This window comes from Podarcis filfolensis (assembly GCF_964270895.1).
Source record: "Podarcis filfolensis genome assembly, chromosome: 10".
Taxonomy (NCBI): domain Eukaryota; kingdom Metazoa; phylum Chordata; class Lepidosauria; order Squamata; family Lacertidae; genus Podarcis; species Podarcis filfolensis.
This window is the reverse complement of record NC_139612.1, coordinates 74,932,499-74,952,570: the sequence shown is the minus strand read 5'-3', so window position 1 is coordinate 74,952,570 and position 20,072 is coordinate 74,932,499. Positions and strand designations below refer to the sequence as shown.

At 45.6% G+C, this 20,072-nt stretch overlaps 3 protein-coding genes across 5 annotated transcripts in view; all 3 read left to right on the top strand.

Moving 5' to 3' along the window:
• Positions 1–20,072, top strand: part of LOC310743013 (uncharacterized protein) — a 151,532-nt gene that overhangs the window by 73,272 nt on the left and 58,188 nt on the right. For 2 of the 3 annotated variants that reach the window (XM_083573047.1, XM_083573046.1), the window contains one exon: positions 765–3,912. In XM_083573047.1, coding sequence (XP_083429173.1) covers positions 915–2,039 — 1,125 coding nt within the window. In that variant the 5' untranslated portion in view covers positions 765–914 and the 3' untranslated portion in view covers positions 2,040–3,912. Of the gene's footprint in view, positions 1–764; positions 3,913–10,952; positions 11,126–20,072 lie in introns of those variants that run through there. The other variant, XM_083573048.1, reaches the window with a different exon arrangement.
• LOC310742947 (uncharacterized protein) overlaps positions 12,592–20,072 on the top strand; it is a 53,626-nt gene continuing 46,145 nt past the window's right edge. Inside the window, exon 1 of the mRNA XM_083572893.1 lies at positions 12,592–12,678. The gene's annotated coding sequence lies outside the window, so the exon portion shown is untranslated. The remainder of the gene's footprint in view (positions 12,679–20,072) is intronic.
• On the top strand, positions 14,290–16,984 carry LOC310744069 (uncharacterized protein; the record flags this gene model as incomplete). Its single annotated transcript, XM_083574812.1, has 1 exon — positions 14,290–16,984. One exon carries the CDS (start codon positions 14,290–14,292, stop codon positions 15,976–15,978), a length of 1,689 nt encoding a protein of 562 aa, XP_083430938.1. The 3' UTR covers positions 15,979–16,984.

The following is a 20,072-nucleotide window of genomic DNA, read 5'->3' as shown; positions in this document are numbered from 1 at the left end:
TGAATCAACACTACATATTCAAGGATGAAGGGATAAGTACAGTTATCCCTTTGCCTTGAATATCCAGCTTTGTCAGTGCCAGATTAGGGTAGTCTTGTGTCAGAAGAGGGGCTTGAGATCAGGCAGCACATCATCATTATAAAGAACCATTGGGATTCCCATTTGCCATCTTCTTTCCTTCTGCTTCTCCTGCTCTCTCAATGCAATGTGAGGCATGTAGAGGGAGGTCCATCTCCAAGAACAGGAGCTTCCCTGAGCACCCATTCAGCTGACCCCAAGCACCAAGTCTTGTCACTAATTCTCTGACTGACCCAGACCACAGTCCCTGGAAAAGATGTAGACCAGGGTCTCACATAATAGTCCACATGGACCTCCTGTGGCCAATGGGACTGTGCAGGTGATTCATAAAGATCTAGAGGTGGATGGAGGATTATGATGCAGAGGATGGGGAATGTCCAAAGGAACGATGGACCGGAGAAAGAGAGGACTGTTTCTTGGACAGAGAGCAGCTGCCTTTTCTGTGAGGAAACAATTGATTTGAAAGGGCTGTATTCCGAGATCATGCTGCTTTATTAACGATGATTGAGGATTATGAAAGGTGGTGATGCATTACTATCATTTGATGACATTGCTTTTTCATTTCCAGAAAATTGGGAACATGGGTAGGAGGCGGGGGAATGTAGGAGATGTTGAAATAAGAGAAGGGGCTAATGGCGCTTGATGTGTTCTCTTTCCCTTTGTTCTCTTTCTTGTAACCCAAACAGGATTTCCTTTCCTCCCACTCTGAAGAAGGTGATGGAGAAGACATTCAGAATTCCAGGGGATGGGGCACCTTTCGTTTCATTAGGAATAGAAATTAAAATGTGTGAAATGTGGGATATGCTTCATTGAATGAGCACACATAGCTCACATCAATGACTCCAAGAGGGGAGAAAACATTTAAAGGTATGGAGAGTGGGAAAAGTTTCACTGATAGTAGAAAACTTAGAACACATCAGCGGACTCACATGGACAAGAAAGGATTCCAATGCAGGGAGTGTGGGAAGAACTTTAGTCTAAGAGGACTCCTCAATATACACCAGCGGACTCACACAGGGGAAAAACCATTTAAATGCATGGAGTGCGGGAAAAGCTTCCGTCAGAGTGGACACTTAAGTGCACATCTACGGATTCACACGGGTGAAAAACCTTTTAAATGCAGGGAGTGCGGAAAGAGCTTTAGTAAGAGTGGACACTTAAGTTCACATCAACGGACTCACACGGGTGAAAAACCATATAAATGTATGGAGTGTGGAAAGAGCTTCAGTAAGAGTGGGCACCTCAATAAACATCATCAGACTCACACAGGGGAGAAACCATATGAATGCAGGGAGTGTGGGAAGAGCTTCAGTCAGAATGGAGAACTTAAATTACACCAGCGAACTCACACTGGTGAAAAACCATATAAATGTATGGAGTGTGGCAAGAGCTTCAGTCAGAGTGGGCACCGCAATATGCATCAACGGACTCACACAGGGGAGAAACCATTTCAATGCATGGAGTGCGGAAAGAGCTTTAGTGAAAATGGAGCCCTTAGAAGACATCAACGGACTCACACAGGGGAGAAACCATTTAAATGTATTGAGTGCGGAAAGAGCTTCAGTCAGAATGGAGACCTTAAAAAACATCAACGGATTCACACAGGGGAGAAACCATATAAATGTATGGAATGTGGAAGAAGCTTCAGTTACGATGCAGGACTTAGATCACATCAACAGACACACACAGAGGAGAAACCATATGGATGCATGGAGTGCGGAAAGAGCTTTAGTGAAAATGGAGCCCTTAGATCACATCAACAGACTCACACAGGGGGAAAACCATTTAAATGCATTGAGTGTGGAAAGAGCTTCAGTCGAAATGGATACCTTAGAATACATCAACGGACTCACACAGGGGAGAAACCATTTAAATGCTTGGAATGCGGAAAGAGCTTCAGTTACGATTCAGGCCATAGAAGACATCAATTGACTCACACAGGCAGGGGGGAAACCATTTAAATGTATTGAGTGCAGAAAGAGCTTCAGTCAGAATGGAGACCTTAAAACACATCAATGGACACACACAGGAGAGAAACCATATAAATGTATGGAGTGTGGAAAGAGCTTCAGTCAGAGTGGACACCTCAATATACATCAACGGACTCACACAGGGGAGAAACCATATAAATGTGTGGAGTGTGGGAAGTGCTTCAGTTTCAATGCAATGCTTAGAAGACATCAACGGACTCACACAGGGGGGAAACCATTTAAATGCATTGAGTGCAGAAAGAGCTTCAGTCAGAATGGAGACCTTAAATTACACCAGCGGACTCACACAGGGGAGAAACCGTTTAAATGCATGAAGTGCGGAAAAAGCTTCAGTCAAAGTGGAAATCTTAGAAAACATCAGCAGACACACAGGGAAGAAACCATTTAAATGTATGGCATGTGGAAGGAGCTTCAGTCGGAGTGGAACCCTTGATATACATCAACAAACTCACACAAAAGACAAACCACATAAACGTCAGGAAAGTATATTGAGGCTCAGTCCTTGTGGAAGTCCTACATCAACAGACTCGTGGCCAGGAAGAACTTTACCAGTTGACACCCTACATACTATCAATAACTTTAAATGGAAGGATTGCAGAAAGTGCTTTAGCTATAATGTAATGTTTAAGAAACATGAAGGGACCTTCAAAGGGGAGAACCCATTTATATGTATGGAGTGAGGGACGTGTTCCTCTCAGAGTTCACTCTTCTTCACGGCAATGAACTCAGAGGAAATCTGTCTTCCTGCTTCAGGGCCAGCTGAGTCTGTTTCTCTTGTCATTTTCTCGTAGCTGGGTAATTCCCCTCTAATCTGCTCCGTGACTGTGTCTCTCCCTCCTTCTGAGACCACTGGAAACGAAGGGGATGTCTTTCCCCCCTCCAGCTCCTCTTCTGAGGAAAGATGATCGGCCTGAGAATGGATTCCCCCCTTAAGGTGAGGGACCTCAATGGAGTCCCTTCATTAGAAATGGACAGGACAGAAAGGGGCAGAATATCTAGAAAAGGGAGACCACCACATACATTTTTTCAAATGGTGGACAGCTTAAACCTAAGGGATGCATGGAGAGACAAAAATCGACTGGAGAAACAGTTCACACTCTTTTCAGAAGCCTAACAATCGTCAGGGAGAATTTATGCAATCTAGATCTCAAATAATTTAATAATAGAAATTTAAAAAAACAGAGATTCACCCAAATACAATAACAGATCATAATCCAGTGATATTAGAATTAGAAAATAAACAAAAGGGTAAAAAAAGATGGCGATTAAATGAGAATTTATTAAACGATGAAAATCTGGTGATTAAAGCACAAGAATTGTTGAAATAATTCTTTGAAATCAATAAATCACAAGACACTGATATAAGAATAATTTGGGATGCCAGTAAAGCATTTCTTAGAGGCTTCTATATCCAGCAAAATGCAGGGGAAAAGAGAGCTTATGAGAGGAACTTAGAGCAGTTAAGAGAAGAAATAGCGAGCAATGAAAAAATACTAGTGAAGGAACCAAAAAATAAAAAGGTAGCACCAAAAATCAAGTTATTACAAACACAATTCTCGTAGTTGTTAAGCATTGAAATCCAAAATAACATAAGATGGATGAAACAGAGATCCTTTGAATTTGCAAATAGGCCCAGCAAAATACTGCCATGGCAACTGAAGAAGAGACAGAGAGATTAATAGATAAAATCAAAGACGGCGAGAAAACGAGAAGAAATAAGTGTTTTATCAACCACTTCAAAAATTTATGTAATATAGGCAAGGAAACAGAAGAAGATATAAAAAATTATCTGCAGGGGAAAGACTTACCCAGAGTGGGAATAGAAAAAAATGCATATCTAAATGCCCCAGTTTCTATGATGGAAGTACAGGAGGCTATTTCCAAAGCGAAGTTGGGGAAGTTGCTGGGCCCGGATGCCCTTACTGCCTTGCATTTTAAAAAAATGGAGGAAGTAGTGGCTACTCCGCTGAAAGTACTCATAAATAAAATAATGGCGGAAGGAAGAATCCCGGAGTCATGGCAATTAGCACATATAACAGTAAACCCTAAACAAGACAAGAACAAAGAGAATATAAATAATGATAGACCAATATCTTTACTTAATAATGACTACAAGATATATGCGGACATATTGGCCCAGAGATTAAAAACAGTGTTGAATGAAGTCATTAGCCAAGATCAGACAGGATTCTTACCGGGAAGGAAGATGAGCAATAATGTGAGACTTGTGATTGATGCTATTGAATATCTTGACTGGAACCCAGGGAAGAAGGCTGCATCTGTTTTTGTGGGTGCTGAGAAAGCCTTTGATAAGGTATCCTGGAGGTTTGTGGAGAAGATAATTGAAAAGATGGAATTGGGAACAAGGATATCAACTGGATTAAGAGCAATTTATCAAGACCAAAAGGTAAATTTAATAATGAATGGGGAGATGACTGAATACTTTAAAATAGAAAGGGGGACAAGACAAGGGTGTCCCCTATCTCCCTTGTTATTTATTTTAATATTGGAGGTACTAAATCAAGTTATCAGGTCAGAGGAGGAGATTAGAGGTATAACACTAGGAAGAGTCGAATATAGAATAAGAGCATTTGCCGATGATATGATTGTAATGGTAGAAGAACCAACAGGAAGTATAAGCAAGTTGCTGAGAAAGATGGAGGAATTTGGCAAGGTGGCAGGATTTAGGATAAAGAAAGAAAAAACTAAGGTGGTGGTTAAGAATATGGACGAACAGAGCAAAAAGAATTTGGAGCAATGAAAAATATCAATTTGTTTGAAGATAATTATAATAAGACCTGGAAAGAAGTTAAAAATCAATTAGAGATTTGGTAAAGGTTAAAGTTATCAATAAGGAGGTGAATTTCAGTGATTAAAATGAATATCCTGCCAAAGTTAATGTTTCTTTTTCAAATGCTAACGATAATAGGCAAAGTTGATTGCTTTGAGAAACGGAGAAAATGATTTAAGATTTCGTTTACCAGAGGCTTTTTGTTAGGCCTAATATCTAATGACATCCCCAGAGAGAAGAAAAATGTATTCCTTTAGGCAACTGCAGCGGCCAGAATACTGATCGCAAAGAATTGGAAGGGGGAGAAAACTCATCATTATTAGAATGGCAAAACAAACTGCGAGTTTGTAGAAATGGGAAAATTGACGGCACTTGTTAGAGGCCACTCAAATCAGAGAATAATCAAGGAGTGGGATGGTGTGAAGGAATACATGGAAAAACATTGTTCCGGAATTGAAATAGGAATAGATAATGGGTAAAACATGCAGGGGTAAGCAAGAAAAGAGCAATAGAATTAATTGAATAATTATTAAACTATAACAACACAACAAGATGGAAGAAGTAAAATACTGAGATCACACATGGGTGAAGGAGAGTGGGGGGGCCTGTGGGAATCTATAATATTATTTATAATATAATTTTTTTAATTGTGTTTCATTTACATATAGCAAAAGGAAGCCTAGAGTGATTGTGTATATTTTAATTTAGGTAATCTATGTAATAGGTTTAGGGACGCGGGTGGCGCTGTGGGTTAAACCACAGAGCGTAGGACTTGCCGATCAGAAGGTCGGCGGTTCGAATCCCCGCAACGGGATGAGCTCCCGTTTCTCGGTCCCTGCTCCTGCCCACCTAGCAGTTCGAAAGCACGTCAAAGTGCAAGCAGATAAATAGGTACTGCTCTGGCGGGAAGGTAAACGGCGTTTCCGTGCGCTGCTCTGGTTCGCCAGAAGCGGCTTAGTCATGCTGGCCACATGACCCGGAAGCTATACGCCGGCTCCCTCGGCCAATAAAGTGAGATGAGCGCCGCAACCCCAGAGTCATCCACAGCTGGACCTAATGGTCAGGGGTCCCTTTTCCTTTACCTATGTAATAAGCTTATGTTAAAATACGAATATGGATTTTGAATTTGATGCTTGTACTTTGTTTCTTTTTGGGTTTGAGATTAAAAAAAGGAGGAGGAGTGGGGAAAAGGAGAATATTCAGCTTCAGACCATTCCCTGACAAAACACATTGCCCTGTGGCCTTCCTGCCTCTTTCCTCCCTTGCTCCCTTCTGCCGGTTTGTCTGCCTGACTTAGGTATCCTGTGTGCTGTATTTTTTTACGGCTGAAACTGATTCGCTCTCATGAGCAAAGTTTTGTGCCTCACTGGGGACCCAGTGAGAACTGTATGCTTTGAAAGCTCAGTAAACTATTACTGAAGAAGTCCTGCTGCCTCTGTGTGTGTTTTTGACCTCAGTGTGGGACTTGCTCTGCACGTGGCCCCTACTCTGCTGCTACTTGGCTCATGGCCTGGAGTTGCTCTACTCAAGCATGCAAGACGGTGCGTCTGCATGTGACTGTGGTTTTTTGCACTGTTATGGAAATGACAAGTGGGACCCACATCTTTAAAGTTGTTGCAATGTTACAAATCATCAAACCTTTATTGGCATCACTTACAAACATTCAGAATAAGTAGGCCAGTGCGATCTCGTCGCCATTTCAACAGTACAGTCATTTGCCAAAGGGAAGAAGAGGCAAGCAATCTATTTCATCTCTCCAGCAAGGGCAGGATCCTGTAGCCTACTTCGGTGACAAAAAATCAAATAGAGGAACTTAGCTACTGTCTTGGGGAGCTCCTGGTCTCTCCCCTGGAATAAGAAGCGTACAACCTCCTTCTCTGGTTTCCAGGTTGGAATGCATAGGTGGTCTAAAAATTGTTGGCGGAGATCATCATAGATTTTACATTTAAGAGCCATGTGAGCTAGAGTTTCCACCAGGTGGGCATCGCATGGGCAGATCCTATCTCCTTCTGCCAAACCCACAAACCTGCCCCAAAGGAGGTTAGAAGGATTAGACTTGAACCTAGGCAGAGAAAAAGCCCTTTTTTCTTGCGGGTTAAACAAAAATTGTAAATAATTAAGGTTAAATTCCTGCACCCTAGAGAGTCGAAAATAAAGAGGGGACCATGTTTTTTCCGCAGCTGAGATTAGTTCCTGGAGATCTATGTCCCACAGCCTAGTTTTTAACATGGCCTTGGCTACTGGGAAAGCCATGATGACAATGTTGCAAATATTATGCCTGAATGTATCCTTTTGACTTGACAGCTCAGGGAAGATACCTAGCTTTATAAATTTGTAGAAAATCCATACTTTAACTGACTCTCCTCATTCCAATGCCATTTTGATCCTTAAAGAAAGGGGAATTTGGGCTCCACCTCCCTCCGTGAACCAAGAAGCAGAAAATCAGATCGGCAGTGTCAAGCGCTCGTCCTACACTCGAGTAGGATCCTGGTAGAGACACATGCCCGACTGGCATGTTCTCTCCCTCCTGGTCATTCATTTGGGAGCTTCAAAAGCTTCACAGCGACTGATGCCAACAGACATCGGCACACTTAGGGATCTGCAGAGTGTTTGCAGTTTGCGTAACAGAGCTCAGCAACTCAGCATTTTGGCTAATCTACTTTATTTACATATAAACACACACGGAGCACTGCAACATGGCTCCCTCTCTCTCTAGCATCAGACAGCAAAGAGAGAGAACAAAGGACAATAGTCTCACTTCACGGAACACAGGAACACCAACATCCTGTCTCCGTCACTTCCCACTTGGTGGAGTCAAAACATACACCGTCATGTGAAAGACAACAATCCCATGACTGCAATCACGGAGCAGGAATTCTAACAGGCAGCAGGAACAGGGCATCCCGGCATAATCCCCCAAGCGTAAGAGCACAGACACGGCCCCCCACCCAGGGAGTGACCAGGGGGGCAGCAAGAGACATCCGCAGAGGTAGTTGAGCAAGTCAGGTGTTCTGAAAGCCCATCTCCAGACCAGTCCTGAGGGCAAGGAGATGTCAAGAGTTTTATTGTTCTTCCGGTGATGGGGAGTTAAGAGGTGTTGGGGAAGGTGTCTGATAAAGAGACCTAATGTTGGACTTGTGTCACCCTTGTAGACCCCTCCCCCTTTGTGACATGCTAGTGATGTAGTGATGATGTCTCAGTGATGCTGCTCCAAGTGTATTCTGGGGGAAAGAGGGAAGTTTTAAAAGAGGGGGGTCACCCCTTACTCGGGGTTCTTACTCCTGTGGGGACCTGTTGCATAACAATAAGGATCATGGTCTACTGACCGCTGTTTTGTTGGAGCTTCCTTCTTTTACTGACCACATGAACCCGTGGGGGAGCAGCACCCCGACGAGCTTGGCTGTTGAGTCGTCTGTCACCCCAGAATTTTTCATTACCAATAATGATCTTTTAAAATGTTTATATTTTTTGTTGTCTGCCACACTCCAAAAAAATTCACCATCTTTTCTATCCCCAGCTCTGCTATCTGTCTCTACTCATTTTTCTTCTGTTGTCTCATATTTTTACCAACGATTTATTTCAATTTTTATTCAATTTAACACCTGCGACTTGGCCAAATTGATTAATCTTGTTGAACACCGTTGGTATACTTTCCAGTGGGCTTCTACCATTATTACCAGGTTGTTTGCAAATGCCTTAAGTTCATATGATCTTCATCCCACTGTAATAATAATAATAATAATAATAATAATAATAATAATAATAATATTTATTTGTATCCCACTCTCCCTGGCCAAAGCCGGGCTCAGAGCGGCTAACAACAGGTAAAAATAGCCCAGTGTACAGAAAATTGCACAGTCAATTAATTTAAATACATTCTAGAATCAATTCAGAATCAAATTAATGGCAACCATCGGGTTAGGGTTCTATGAAGATTACAGAAGGAGAGGGGGGGTCGGACTGTGCATTGGCGAAAGGCCAGGCAGAACAGCTCCGTCTTGTAGGCCCTGCAAAAAGATATATTGATGATGCTGTGAGAACTCAATTCCCCGATATGGTGGGAAAGTTTTAAATGTCAATGTCGCCCCCTGCTCTGGTATCACTTGCTGTTGTTGAACCTGTTGCACAACAATAAAGAATCTCAGTCTACTGACTGCTGTTTTGCTCCAAATTGCTTTGCTGGAATTTCCTTCTTTGACTGACCGCACGGACCCGCAGGGGACTTGGACCCTGATGAGCTGAGCTGTTGAGTAGACTCTCAACCCAGAATTTTCCTTATCAAAACCTTTCTGCAAATGGCCTTTGCAACACAACTCCCTGGATGGTTACAAAGTAGACACATTTGCCTCTTTGCAACTGATGCTTTCGCTTAGCCCCGTTTCCTCAATGAATCCACCCATTTCTGGATGAAATAGAACTTCTGCCAGGAAAACCTGAGCTGAAATAGGAAGGAGAGCAAAACAGCAGCCCTGTCTGACCCCCGTCAGCCTCCAGACGCCCCCAGTCACGTGGCAGGAGAATCTTCCTGAGCCCCCCCCCCATCAGTGATGATCCAGATATGATCCACTGATGATCCATATGATCCATTGATGATCCAAGCAGACTGGTCCAAAGAGCAGATCTCTATGCCTGAATGAAAGGGGTCTGCGGTGATGGATTCTGGAGTCAAGAAATCCGCCCTTTCCAGTGATCTCTCCGGCTGGCCAGGAAAAGGCAGGGAGCAGGAATCGCCAGGCATCCCGACGGACAGACTTGTAACGTTGCCCAAACACGAACTCGGAGTCTGATCTGATTTCCATGCAGAACTCATTTTGTGACTTCGCTGTTGGATTGTCGGGATCAGCCCCTCCCCCCTCTCCTGATCCCAGAAGGAAGACCGGGCGGGGGATTTCCTCTCCTCCTTCCCCCCCACCCGCTCAAGACTTTCCCTCCCCTCCCGGCACATCCTTCTCTCATCCCGCCCACACAATCCCAGATCCCGCCCCCAATACATTGCTCCTCCTCCTCCTCCTCCTCCTCCAATCCGGCTTCTGCTCCAGAAATGTGGGGGGAGCCCCCCTCCCAGCCTCCCTTCTTCTCCCGCAAGTGAAGCGTCCACTCCGGATTGCCGCTCTGCCCCGTAGATCTAGGGGGGGCGCTTTCGGAAAGGGGAGGAGGATGGGAAGAGGAGGATCCCCGCCCAACGTGGATGTTGCAGGAAAGGAAAGGAGAATCGGGAGAGAGGACAAAGAGGTAAAGGGGTCGCGGGGGTAGGAGGGGGAGAAAGGGACCCAGAGACCCCGCCAGCTCCCCAGAGCGCCTTCCGTGGGGTCTGGATCCCGGCACGCCTGCTGCCAAGGGGCAGAGATGGGGCGCCCACCCACGAGGACTCCCTGGGGCGCGGAGAAGCGGGCCAGGAAAGGGTTAAGGGGTGCGGGAGGCGCCTGGATAGAGACCCCCTGTCCCTCCACGGCTCGTCTTGGGGGGCGATAGGGTGAGCCAAGGGGGCCTCTGGGTGCAGGGGAGACCCCGGGAGAGAGGAAGGGGGTCGGGGAAGTAGGGGGGAGCATTCCCGGGGCAGGGAAGGGCAGCACTGGGGGGGAGATAGTCTGGGGGGGCGTCTCCCTCGTGGCTTCCTTGGGGACTCTCCGGAGGGGCCGCCTTGGTTTCTCCCTCCCGCCAAGCAATCGACCCCCCCTTCAAGGCGACCAGAGAGGGATCCCTGGAAAGTGGGGGGTCCAGTCCCCCCACCCCTTCCTTCCTGCAATCTCCATCCTCTTCCCACCCCATGAGCCCCCATAAGCCCCTGCCCTGTCCAGACACAGCGGTTCTGCCATGTCCAGCCATTGGTCCCCTGGAGAGGAAAGGAAATCCCGAAGGGGAGGGGGGAGGCCTTCTCAGAACCGGCTCTTTGTTTCCGCAATCCCACCCAGGAATCAGCCAGAAACCTTTTCCTCTCCCTCAGGCTTCCATCTTTATTGTCTTTTCCACTGAGGATGAGGATAATGTACACCTCTCATCAGAAACAGGGGTGCAGAGTCCATGGAATGGCTCTCAGGGCTGATACAGAAGTTGCACCTCAAAAGCATTTCTGTTCCTCTTATTCTTTGTAGGCAATGTCAGAGTGACTGACAAGCTGAGATACAACCCATCATCATCCGATGACAGTGACTGCATGAATCTTCCCAGTCAAAGGACCCATTTTCAGGATAGACAGTGCCTGTGACTGGAGGCTCTACACACCAGGTGTGCCTGTGCAGTCCAAAGACTGCCAGTATTAGCACAGGTGAGGTGTGTGACCTCCCCAAATTTACAGACTGTATGTGAATGAGTTTGTGGGTGGGATTATAGTTTACGGCAACCCTGTGATTTTCTCCACCCATAACATTTCGTAAGCTAATATTGCAGTACGAATTCCAAATTAACTGCAAAAAATCACATGATAAAAATAATAGTGCAGTGGTACCTCGGGTTAAGAACTGAATTCATTCTGGAGGTCCATTCTTAACCTGAAACTGTTCTTAACCTGAGGTACCACTTTAGCTAATGGGGCCTCCTCCTGCCGCCGCGCAATTTCTGTTCTCATCCTGAAGCAAAGTTCTTAACAGAAGGCACTATTTCTGGGTTAGCAGAGTCTGTAATCTGAAGCGTCTGTAACACGAAGTACCACTGTAAAAGTTATAGTATTCGTCTTTTCCCCCAGCCACTCTGGGCAGCTTACAGTACATATACGGAAAGGGAAAGGTAAAGGGACCCCTGACCATTGGGTACAGTCGTGGCTGAATCTGGGGTTGCAGCGCTCATCTCGCTTTATTGGTCAAGGCAGCCGGCGTGCAGCTTCTGGGTCATGTGGCTAGCATGACTACGCCGCTTCTGGCGAACCAGAGCAGCGCACAGAAACACCGTTTACCTTCCCGCTGGAGTAGTACCTATTCATCTACTTGCACTTTGATATGCTTTTGAACTGCTAGGTTGGCAGGAGCAGGGACTGAGCAACGGGAGCTCACCCCGTCGTGGGGATTTGAACTGCCGACCTTCTAATCGGCAGGTCGTAGGCTCTGTGGTTTAACCCACAATGCCACCCGCGTCCCTACAGTACATATAAAAGACAGTAACACATCCAACATTAAAAACCTCCTGATACAGCTGTCTTCTAAATGTCAGATGGTTGCCTACTTCCTTGCCCTCGGAAGGGAGGGCATTCCATGGGGCAGGAGGCCCTCTGCCTGGTTCCCTGGAACTTCACTTCTAACAGCAAGGGAACCAGCAGAAGACCCTCGGAGGCGGACCTCCCTGTCTGGACTGAACAATGGGGGTCAAGATGCTCCTTCAGGTCCACAGGGCCGAGGCTGTTGAGGGCTTGAAGTTGCAGATCTTGCTCCTCCATAATGATCGATGTATAGTTAGCAGAGTAGGAAAAAACACAGAGGCAGCAAAAAAGTAATTCAGCTGAGAAATTTATTACTGAAGACAGATAAGCATAACAGGACCCAAAAAATATCAAAAATGTAACTCACAGTAAAACCCTGACTTAGCATTCCAAAACAGCACTCAAGTAAGAAACAGACAAGCAGAGTAGAGTAATAGCAGAATATGAAGTGGGAGCAGGCGCATTTCAGTACTGCAATTTATATATAATTCAATGTCAGAGTAACCCTGGGACTAGATAACAAGCCTCCAGGTGGACGTGCCCCACCTGCCCTTCACGTTCCTCTTCCGCACGGGCAGAATCTGCCTTCTGGACTTGAGACCCATCAGCTTTCCTCACCTGGTTTAGCCGGCCGGTTGAAGCCGTTGCTTGAACCCCTGTTGCATGCTGACAGCTTCTGGAAGCCACAGGTGAGAGCTGAGTGCAGGGTGGGCAGCAAGGGTGGAAAATGACCCCAGGAGGTGCAGGACATGTCCCCCACCCAAGGAACTACTGCTCCCCAACACCCCATGACATCTAGATGCAGGTAGGGAGCCGTGTTGGTCTGACGCAGTTGAAATAAAAAATTTAAAAATAGTCCAGTAGCACCTTAGAGACCAACTAAGATTGTCCTGAGTATAAGCTTTGGTGTGCATGCACACTTCTTCAGATACACTGACACAGATGTCACCAGACCCTTGTATATCGTGGGAGGGTGGGCTGGGGTTTTTCTCAGAAGTGTACTCCTACTACCATCTCCCACTACCCTCCACTATATGAAGAAGTGTACATGCACACAAAAGCTTATACCTAGAACAAACTTAGTTGGTCCCTAAGGTGCTGCTGCTGTTGTTGTTGTTTATTCATTTAGTCGTGTCCGCCTCTTTGTGACCCCATGGACCAGAGCACGCCAGGCACTCCTGTCTTCCACTGCCTCCCGCAGTTTGGTCAAACTCATGCTGGAAGCTTCAAGAACACTGTCCCACCATCTCGTCCTCCGTCGTCCCCTTCTCCTTGGGCCCTCCATCTTTTCAACATCAGGGTCTTTTCCAGGGAGTCTTCTCTTCTCATGAGGTGGCCAAAGTATTGGAGCCTCAGCTTCACGATCTGTCCTTCCAGTGAGCACTCAGGACTATTTTTTTTACCTTTTTTACTTCTACTGTGTCAGACCAATATGTCTACCTACCATTAACTACAGTTATCTCCTTGCCTTGAATATCCTGCTTTTCAGTGCCAGATTAGGATAGTCCTGTGTCAGAAGACAAGCACAGGATCAGGCAGCACATCATTATTATAAGGCGCAATGGGGGTGGGTGTTTCTGTCTAGGATTCCCATGTGCCAGCTGCTTTCCTTCTGCTTCTCCTGCTCTCTCCATGCAATGTGAGGCATGTAGACAGAGGTCCATCTCCAAGAACAGGAGTTTCCCTAAGCACCCATTCAGCTGACCCCAAGCACCAAGCCTTGTCACTAGTTCTCTGACTGACCCAGACCACACTCCCTGGAAAAGATGTAGACCTGGGTCTCACATAATCGTCCGTATGGACCTCCTGAGGCCAATGGCACTGTGCAGGTGATTCATTAAGAGATTGAGGTGGAAACGGGGTCAACCACTTGATTTCAAAGGATTTCCCACAGGACAACAGTATTCCAAGGTCATGCTGTGTTGTTAAAGATGAGTTAGGATTATGAAAGGTTGTTGATGCATTACTACCATTTGACATCATACCATTTTCATTTCCTAAAAATTGGGAATATCGGTAAGACATGGGAGAATGTAGGAGAGGTTGAAATAAGAGAAGGTGCTAATGGCGGTTGATGTGTCCTTTTTTTTCCTGTGTTCTTTTTCCTGAAACCCAAACAGGATTTCCTTTCTGCCCACTCTGAAAAAGGGGATGGAGAAGACAGAATTGCAGGGGACAGGACACCTTTTGTTTCATTAGGAATAGCCATTAAAATGTGTGAAATGTGGAATATGCTTCACTGAACGAGCACACATAGTTCACATCAACAAACACAAAAAGGAAAGAACCCATTTAAAGGTATGGAGTGCGGAAAGAGCTTCTCTTTCAATGCAAAACTTAGAACACACCAGAGGACTCACAAAGAGAGAAAATCTTTTAAGTGCAGGGAGTGTGGGAAGAATTTCAGTCAGAGTGGAAACCTTAAATTGCACAAATGGACTCACACAGAGGAGAAACCATATAAGTGTATTGAGTGTGGAAAGAGCTTTAGTTATAGTGGAAATCTTAGGACACATCAACGGACTCACACAGGGGAGAAACCATTTAAATGCATGGAGTGTGGAAAGAGCTTCAGTCAGGGTGGAGACCTTAGACGACATCAACGGACTCACACAGGGGAGAAACCATTTAAATGCATGGAGTGTGGAAAGGACTTTATTACGAGTTCACAACTTAGATCACATCAACGGACTCACACAGGGGAGAAACCATTTAAATGTATGGAGTGTGGAAAGAGTTTTAGTGATCGTGGAAGCCTTAGATCACATCAACGGACTCACACAGGGGAGAAACCATTTGAATGCATGGCGTGTGGAAAGGACTTCAGTCAGAGTGGACATCTTAGAAATCATCAACGGACTCACACAGGGGAGAAACCATTTAAATGTCTGGAGTGTGGAAAGAGTTTTAGTGATCTTGGAAGCCTTAGATCACATCAACGGACTCACACAGGGGAGAAACCATTTGAATGTATGGAGTGTGGAAAGGACTTCAGTCAGAGTGGACACCTTAGAAATCATCAACGGACTCACACAGGGGAGAAACCATATAAATGTATCGAGTGTGGAAAGAGTTTCCTTTTTAATACAAGCCTTAAATCACATCAACGGACACACACAGCGGAGAAACCATTTACATGTCTGGAGTGTGGGAAGAGATTCCGTCAGAGTACACACCATAGAAGACATCAACAGACACACACAGGGGAGAAACCATTTAAATGTATCGAGTGTGGAAAGAGTTTCCGTTGTAATACAAGCCTTAGAAGACATCAACAGACTCATACAGGGGAGAAACCCTATGAATGTATGGAGTGTGGAAAGAGTTTCCGTTGTAATACAAGTCTTAGAAGACATCAACAGACTCACATTGATAAGAAACTATTTCAGTGTATGGAGTGTGGAAAGAGCTTTAGTGATAGTGGAAGCCTTAGAACACATCAACGGACTCACACAGGGGAGAAACCCTATGAATGTATGGAGTGTGGAAAGAGCTTCACTCAGAGTGCAAACCTTAGATCACATCAACGGACTCACACAGGGGAGAAACCATTTAAATGCATGGAGTGTGGAAAGGACTTCAGTCAGAGTGGAACACTTAAAAAACATCAACAGACTCACACAGGGGAGAAACCACATAAATGTATAGAGTGTGGAAAGAGTTTCCGTTCTAATACAAGCCTTAGATCACATCAACGGACTCACACAGGGGAGAAACCATTTAAATGTATCGAGTGTGGAAAGAGCTTCATTCAGAATGGAGACCTTAGAAGACATCAACGGACTCATACAGGAGAGAAACCATTTACATGTGTGGAGTGTGGAAAGAGCTTCAGTTATAGTGGAAACCTGAGAATACATCAACAGACTCACATAGGTAAGAAACTATTTAAATGTATGGAGTGCAGAAAGACCTTTGGTGATAATGGAAAGCTTAGAACACATCAACGGACACACACAGGAGAAACCACTTCAATGTATGGAGTGTGAAAAGAGCTTTAGTAATAGTGGATGTCTTAGGAAACATCAACAGACTCACACACGGGAGAAGCCATTTTAATGTATGGAGTACAGTAAATACTTCACTCAGAGTGGAAATCTTAGAAAACATCAGCAGATACACAGGGGAGAAACCATTTAATGATATGGACTGTGGAAGGAGCTTCAGTCAGACTGGAACCCTTGATTTATGTCAACAAACTCTCACGAAAGACAAACTGTATAAATATCAGGAAAGTAGATAGAGGTTCACTCTTAGTGGAAGTTCAAAATCAACAGACTCACGGACAGGAAGAACTTTAAGAGTTGAAACCCTTCAAACCATCAACGAACTCAGAGGGGAGAAGCAGTTTAAATGAAAAGACTGCAAAAAGTGCTTTATTTATAATAGAGTGATCAAGGAACATCCCAGGACTCTCACATGGGAGAACCCATTTAGATGTATGGAGTGTGGGACGTCTTCCTCTCAGAGTCCACTCTGAGCAATGAACTCAGCAGGAAATCATTCCGAAAAGTATGAGGTATATGTGAAGTTCTGGTGTTTATATGTAAAACTGTATACTAATGAAATAATGAAGGCAACATCTCACAATCATGAGTATAATTTTAGATGAAAGTACCTTTGGTTTTTGCACCAAACTCTGTCACCCCCCCATGATCTCCAAGCACTGCTTCTTCACCAGAACTTCATTGCTGCCTCCTGCCTTGCACGTTCTGAAGAAACTTGAAATACTGAAATTGAATGGGAGATTTCCCCCCAAGCCTAATTTCAAGAGGAGGAAGGAGGGGCTGCAGGTACCAGGGAAGTCTCATGGGGGGGCTCATCTTCACTCATGAACCCCATGGGGCAACCCCAGAGCTCCTCCTCATTCTGGGGTTTGAGGAAGATAGTATTTTTCCATAGTCCCAGAATTTTTGATTCAGTCATGTACTCAGGAGTTTTCCCACCAGAGGACCACAGTGCTGTGGCTGCTGCTGTTGTCATGGACTGGCTGGTGAGGGGGGGGGAGGCACCAGTTGGGGGACCCACAAGGGCAGAAGGCTCAGAGCCCAGGAACGGGTGGGGGGATGAGCCGAAAGAGGGAGAAAGGGGAGCAGACCGGAAGGGGAGATTTTGCAAGCTGAGGAGGAAACAGGGTTTGGTGAGCTGGAAGAGTCTGTGGCAGAGAGCATTTCAGACTCAGAGGGAGGAGAGGAGGGGGCCAGGAGACCCAGAGGAGGCCGACTGCTGAAGCTTCCAGGGAGACTCCCCCTCCTGCTGCGACCAGCTCCCCCTCCCCTGGTCTAGAGCACACAGGGAAATCCAGTTCAGACCCCATGAGCCTGTACATGATATTAACAGGTGTTTGGTTTTTGTCCCAACATGCATCCCTTTAATCTTATTGATAATGAACTGTATTTTCTGCCCATTCACCCCGTTTGGAGAAGTCCCTTTGGAGCTCCTTGCAATCTCTCTTTCTTTGAACAACCCTGGACAATTTGCTGCCATCAGCAAACTTTGCCCCCTCCCTGCTCCCTCCTAACTCTAGATCATTTATGAACAAGTTGAAAAGCCACAGGTCCCAATACTGATCTTGAGGGGACTCCCCTTTCTGCTCCTCTCCATTCAGAGAACTGTCCTTTTACTCTCTTGGTGTTTCAAAAGGAGGGCTGCCTTCCTGGTGGTGGGATGGCAATGAGCATAAAGAGGGAGAAAGGGGAGCAGAATGGGAGGGGAGATGTTGCAAGCTGAGGAGGAAACAGGGTTTGGTGAGCAGGAAGAGTCTGGGGCAGAGAGCAGTTCGGGCTCAGAGGGAGGAGAGGAGGGGGCGAGGAGGCCGGCTGCTGAAGCATCCAGGGAGACCCCCCCCCTCCTGCTGCAACCAGCACATGCCTCTGAGTGTGGCGGTTAGAACTCTTAGAATGTGGGGATCCCATTTTTCAACCAAAGCAAAAACCCGCCAGCCTTTTCCCAGGTCTTTCCTGACCTGACAGTCGTTCGTCTTCTCTACGAAGGACGCTACAAAGTCCTTCTCCCTCCCTTTACTTACCATGGGGTCCCAGCAACCTTTTCTGCCTCTTACATGCTAGGGAAAAGAGTCCCTTTCCATTGGACGCCTGGCAGCCCAGTGCCAAATCCGGCTGCTCCAGAGAGAATGGAAAGGAGCTGTAAACGCCCTTGCGCTCTGACGCGCACCAGTCACTTCCTTCCGGATCTTGGTGCTGCTGGTGCAGCTGCATTTACGAGAAAAAGAGAAATTGGAAACCGAGCCCAAGTCCCTTGCTATCCAAAGTGGGCATTGGACCAGCCTTGGGGCGTCTTCCTTGGGGAAAAGGAAAAGTTTCAGATCTCAGGTTCCCCGACAGGGAATGAGAGCTTTGATTGGCGTTCTCCCCTTGCAGTTAATTGCCTCTCTAATTGCAGAACCCCAATTCTCCCGTTCTCCCCTCCCCCTCCTCGCTACCTCTTGCCAGGAAGACTGGGAGTGAAGACCGTAAGCAAAAGAGACAGCAAAGGATGAGAATCTGGGTTGCTGGGTGTTTCAGAGAATCCCGCCCACAATCTTCTCCATTCCTAGACTCACGTCCGCATGCGCTGCTCCTGGCCATCCCAGGGTCTTTTACTAGATTAATTTATGGCCGGCCTGGGGCTGATAATAAACTACCAAAAAACTAAATTACTGACAAAAAGCCTCACAATGGAATAAAAAAAAACTTCAAGAAAAAACAGGCCTGGAAATTAAAAATAAGGTTAAATACCTAGGGATCTGGATTTCAAATAAAAGTTTAAATGTATATGAGGATGATTCTAGTAAAGTATGGAAATAAATTTATTTTAAAATATATGGAAACCTGGACCAAACTCCATCTCTCACTGTGGGGAAGAGTCTTGGTTGTGAAAATGAATATCCTCCCCAAAATGATTTTCTTATTCCAAACAATGCCCATCTTAGGAGAAATGAATTGTTTTAAGGAATGGAAAAGGGAAATATCTAGATTTATATGGAGTGGAAAGAAACCAAGAATTAAACACCCGTTATTAACAGATAAAAAGGAGAGAGGAGGTTTTGCATTGCCAGATTTGCAATTCTATCATGCGGAGGCAGGATTGGTTCGAATAAAAGACCTTACATTTTTTATTACAGGATTCATCCAGCCCAGCCTTTTGCATGATGAATTCTGCATTTACGTTAAGTAAGCAAGGGGACAATATACCGTCCTCCTTCTTGTTCCACATAAAGATTTCTCAGGAGACAGATGAGGTGATCAGGCACTCCCATTTCTTTAAGAACTCGCCATAGTTTGCTGTGCCCAACACAGTCAAAGGATGTTCTGTAGTCTCCATAATCCAGCGCATGTTTGCAATTTGGTCTCTGGTTCCTCTGCCCCTTCGAAATCCAGCTTGCACTTCTGGGAGTTCTCGGTCCACATACTGCTTAAGCCTGCCTTGTAGCATCTTAAGCATAACCTTGCTAGCCTGTGAAATGAGCGCAATTGTGTGGTAATTGGCGCATTCTTTGCACTGCCCTTCTTTGGGGTTGGGATTCATATGTGGCAGGAACCCCCCCCCCCCTCAATCACTCAGTTTGTACAAACACAACACACACACACACACTCACACTCACTGTGAGTTTCTATTTCTCTCACTGAGCAGCAACTGCAGTCACAAGACATTGTTTTGCATTCCACAGTCAGAGTTACTGTTGGGTTCCCACGTGAATGGGAGACTGGATGTGACGTACACTGGCTTCCTGTTTTTCACTGTTCTCTCGGTTTCTTTGTGTCGAGAGAGTTGCTTCTCTGCTCTCACAGAGGCAGGATGCATGTTTGTATGCTCTCAGCATAGCTTGTAAATAAAGTCAGCATGTGGCACATTACCTGCTTATCCTTCTGCTGTGTGACGACGCTCTGCTTGGGCTCAAGATAAGACGAGCCTGTATCAGCTTCAGATGGGCCGAAGCTGGTCAAAATCTCACACGACATACGCAATGCTTCTGTTATAAATTCATAGAAAATCAGCCGTACATCAGATCTGCACCGTTCCACTTTTATTTTGCACCATGAGCGAAGGACTATCAAAGGGGGGAGACTTGGCACAAGGCAGC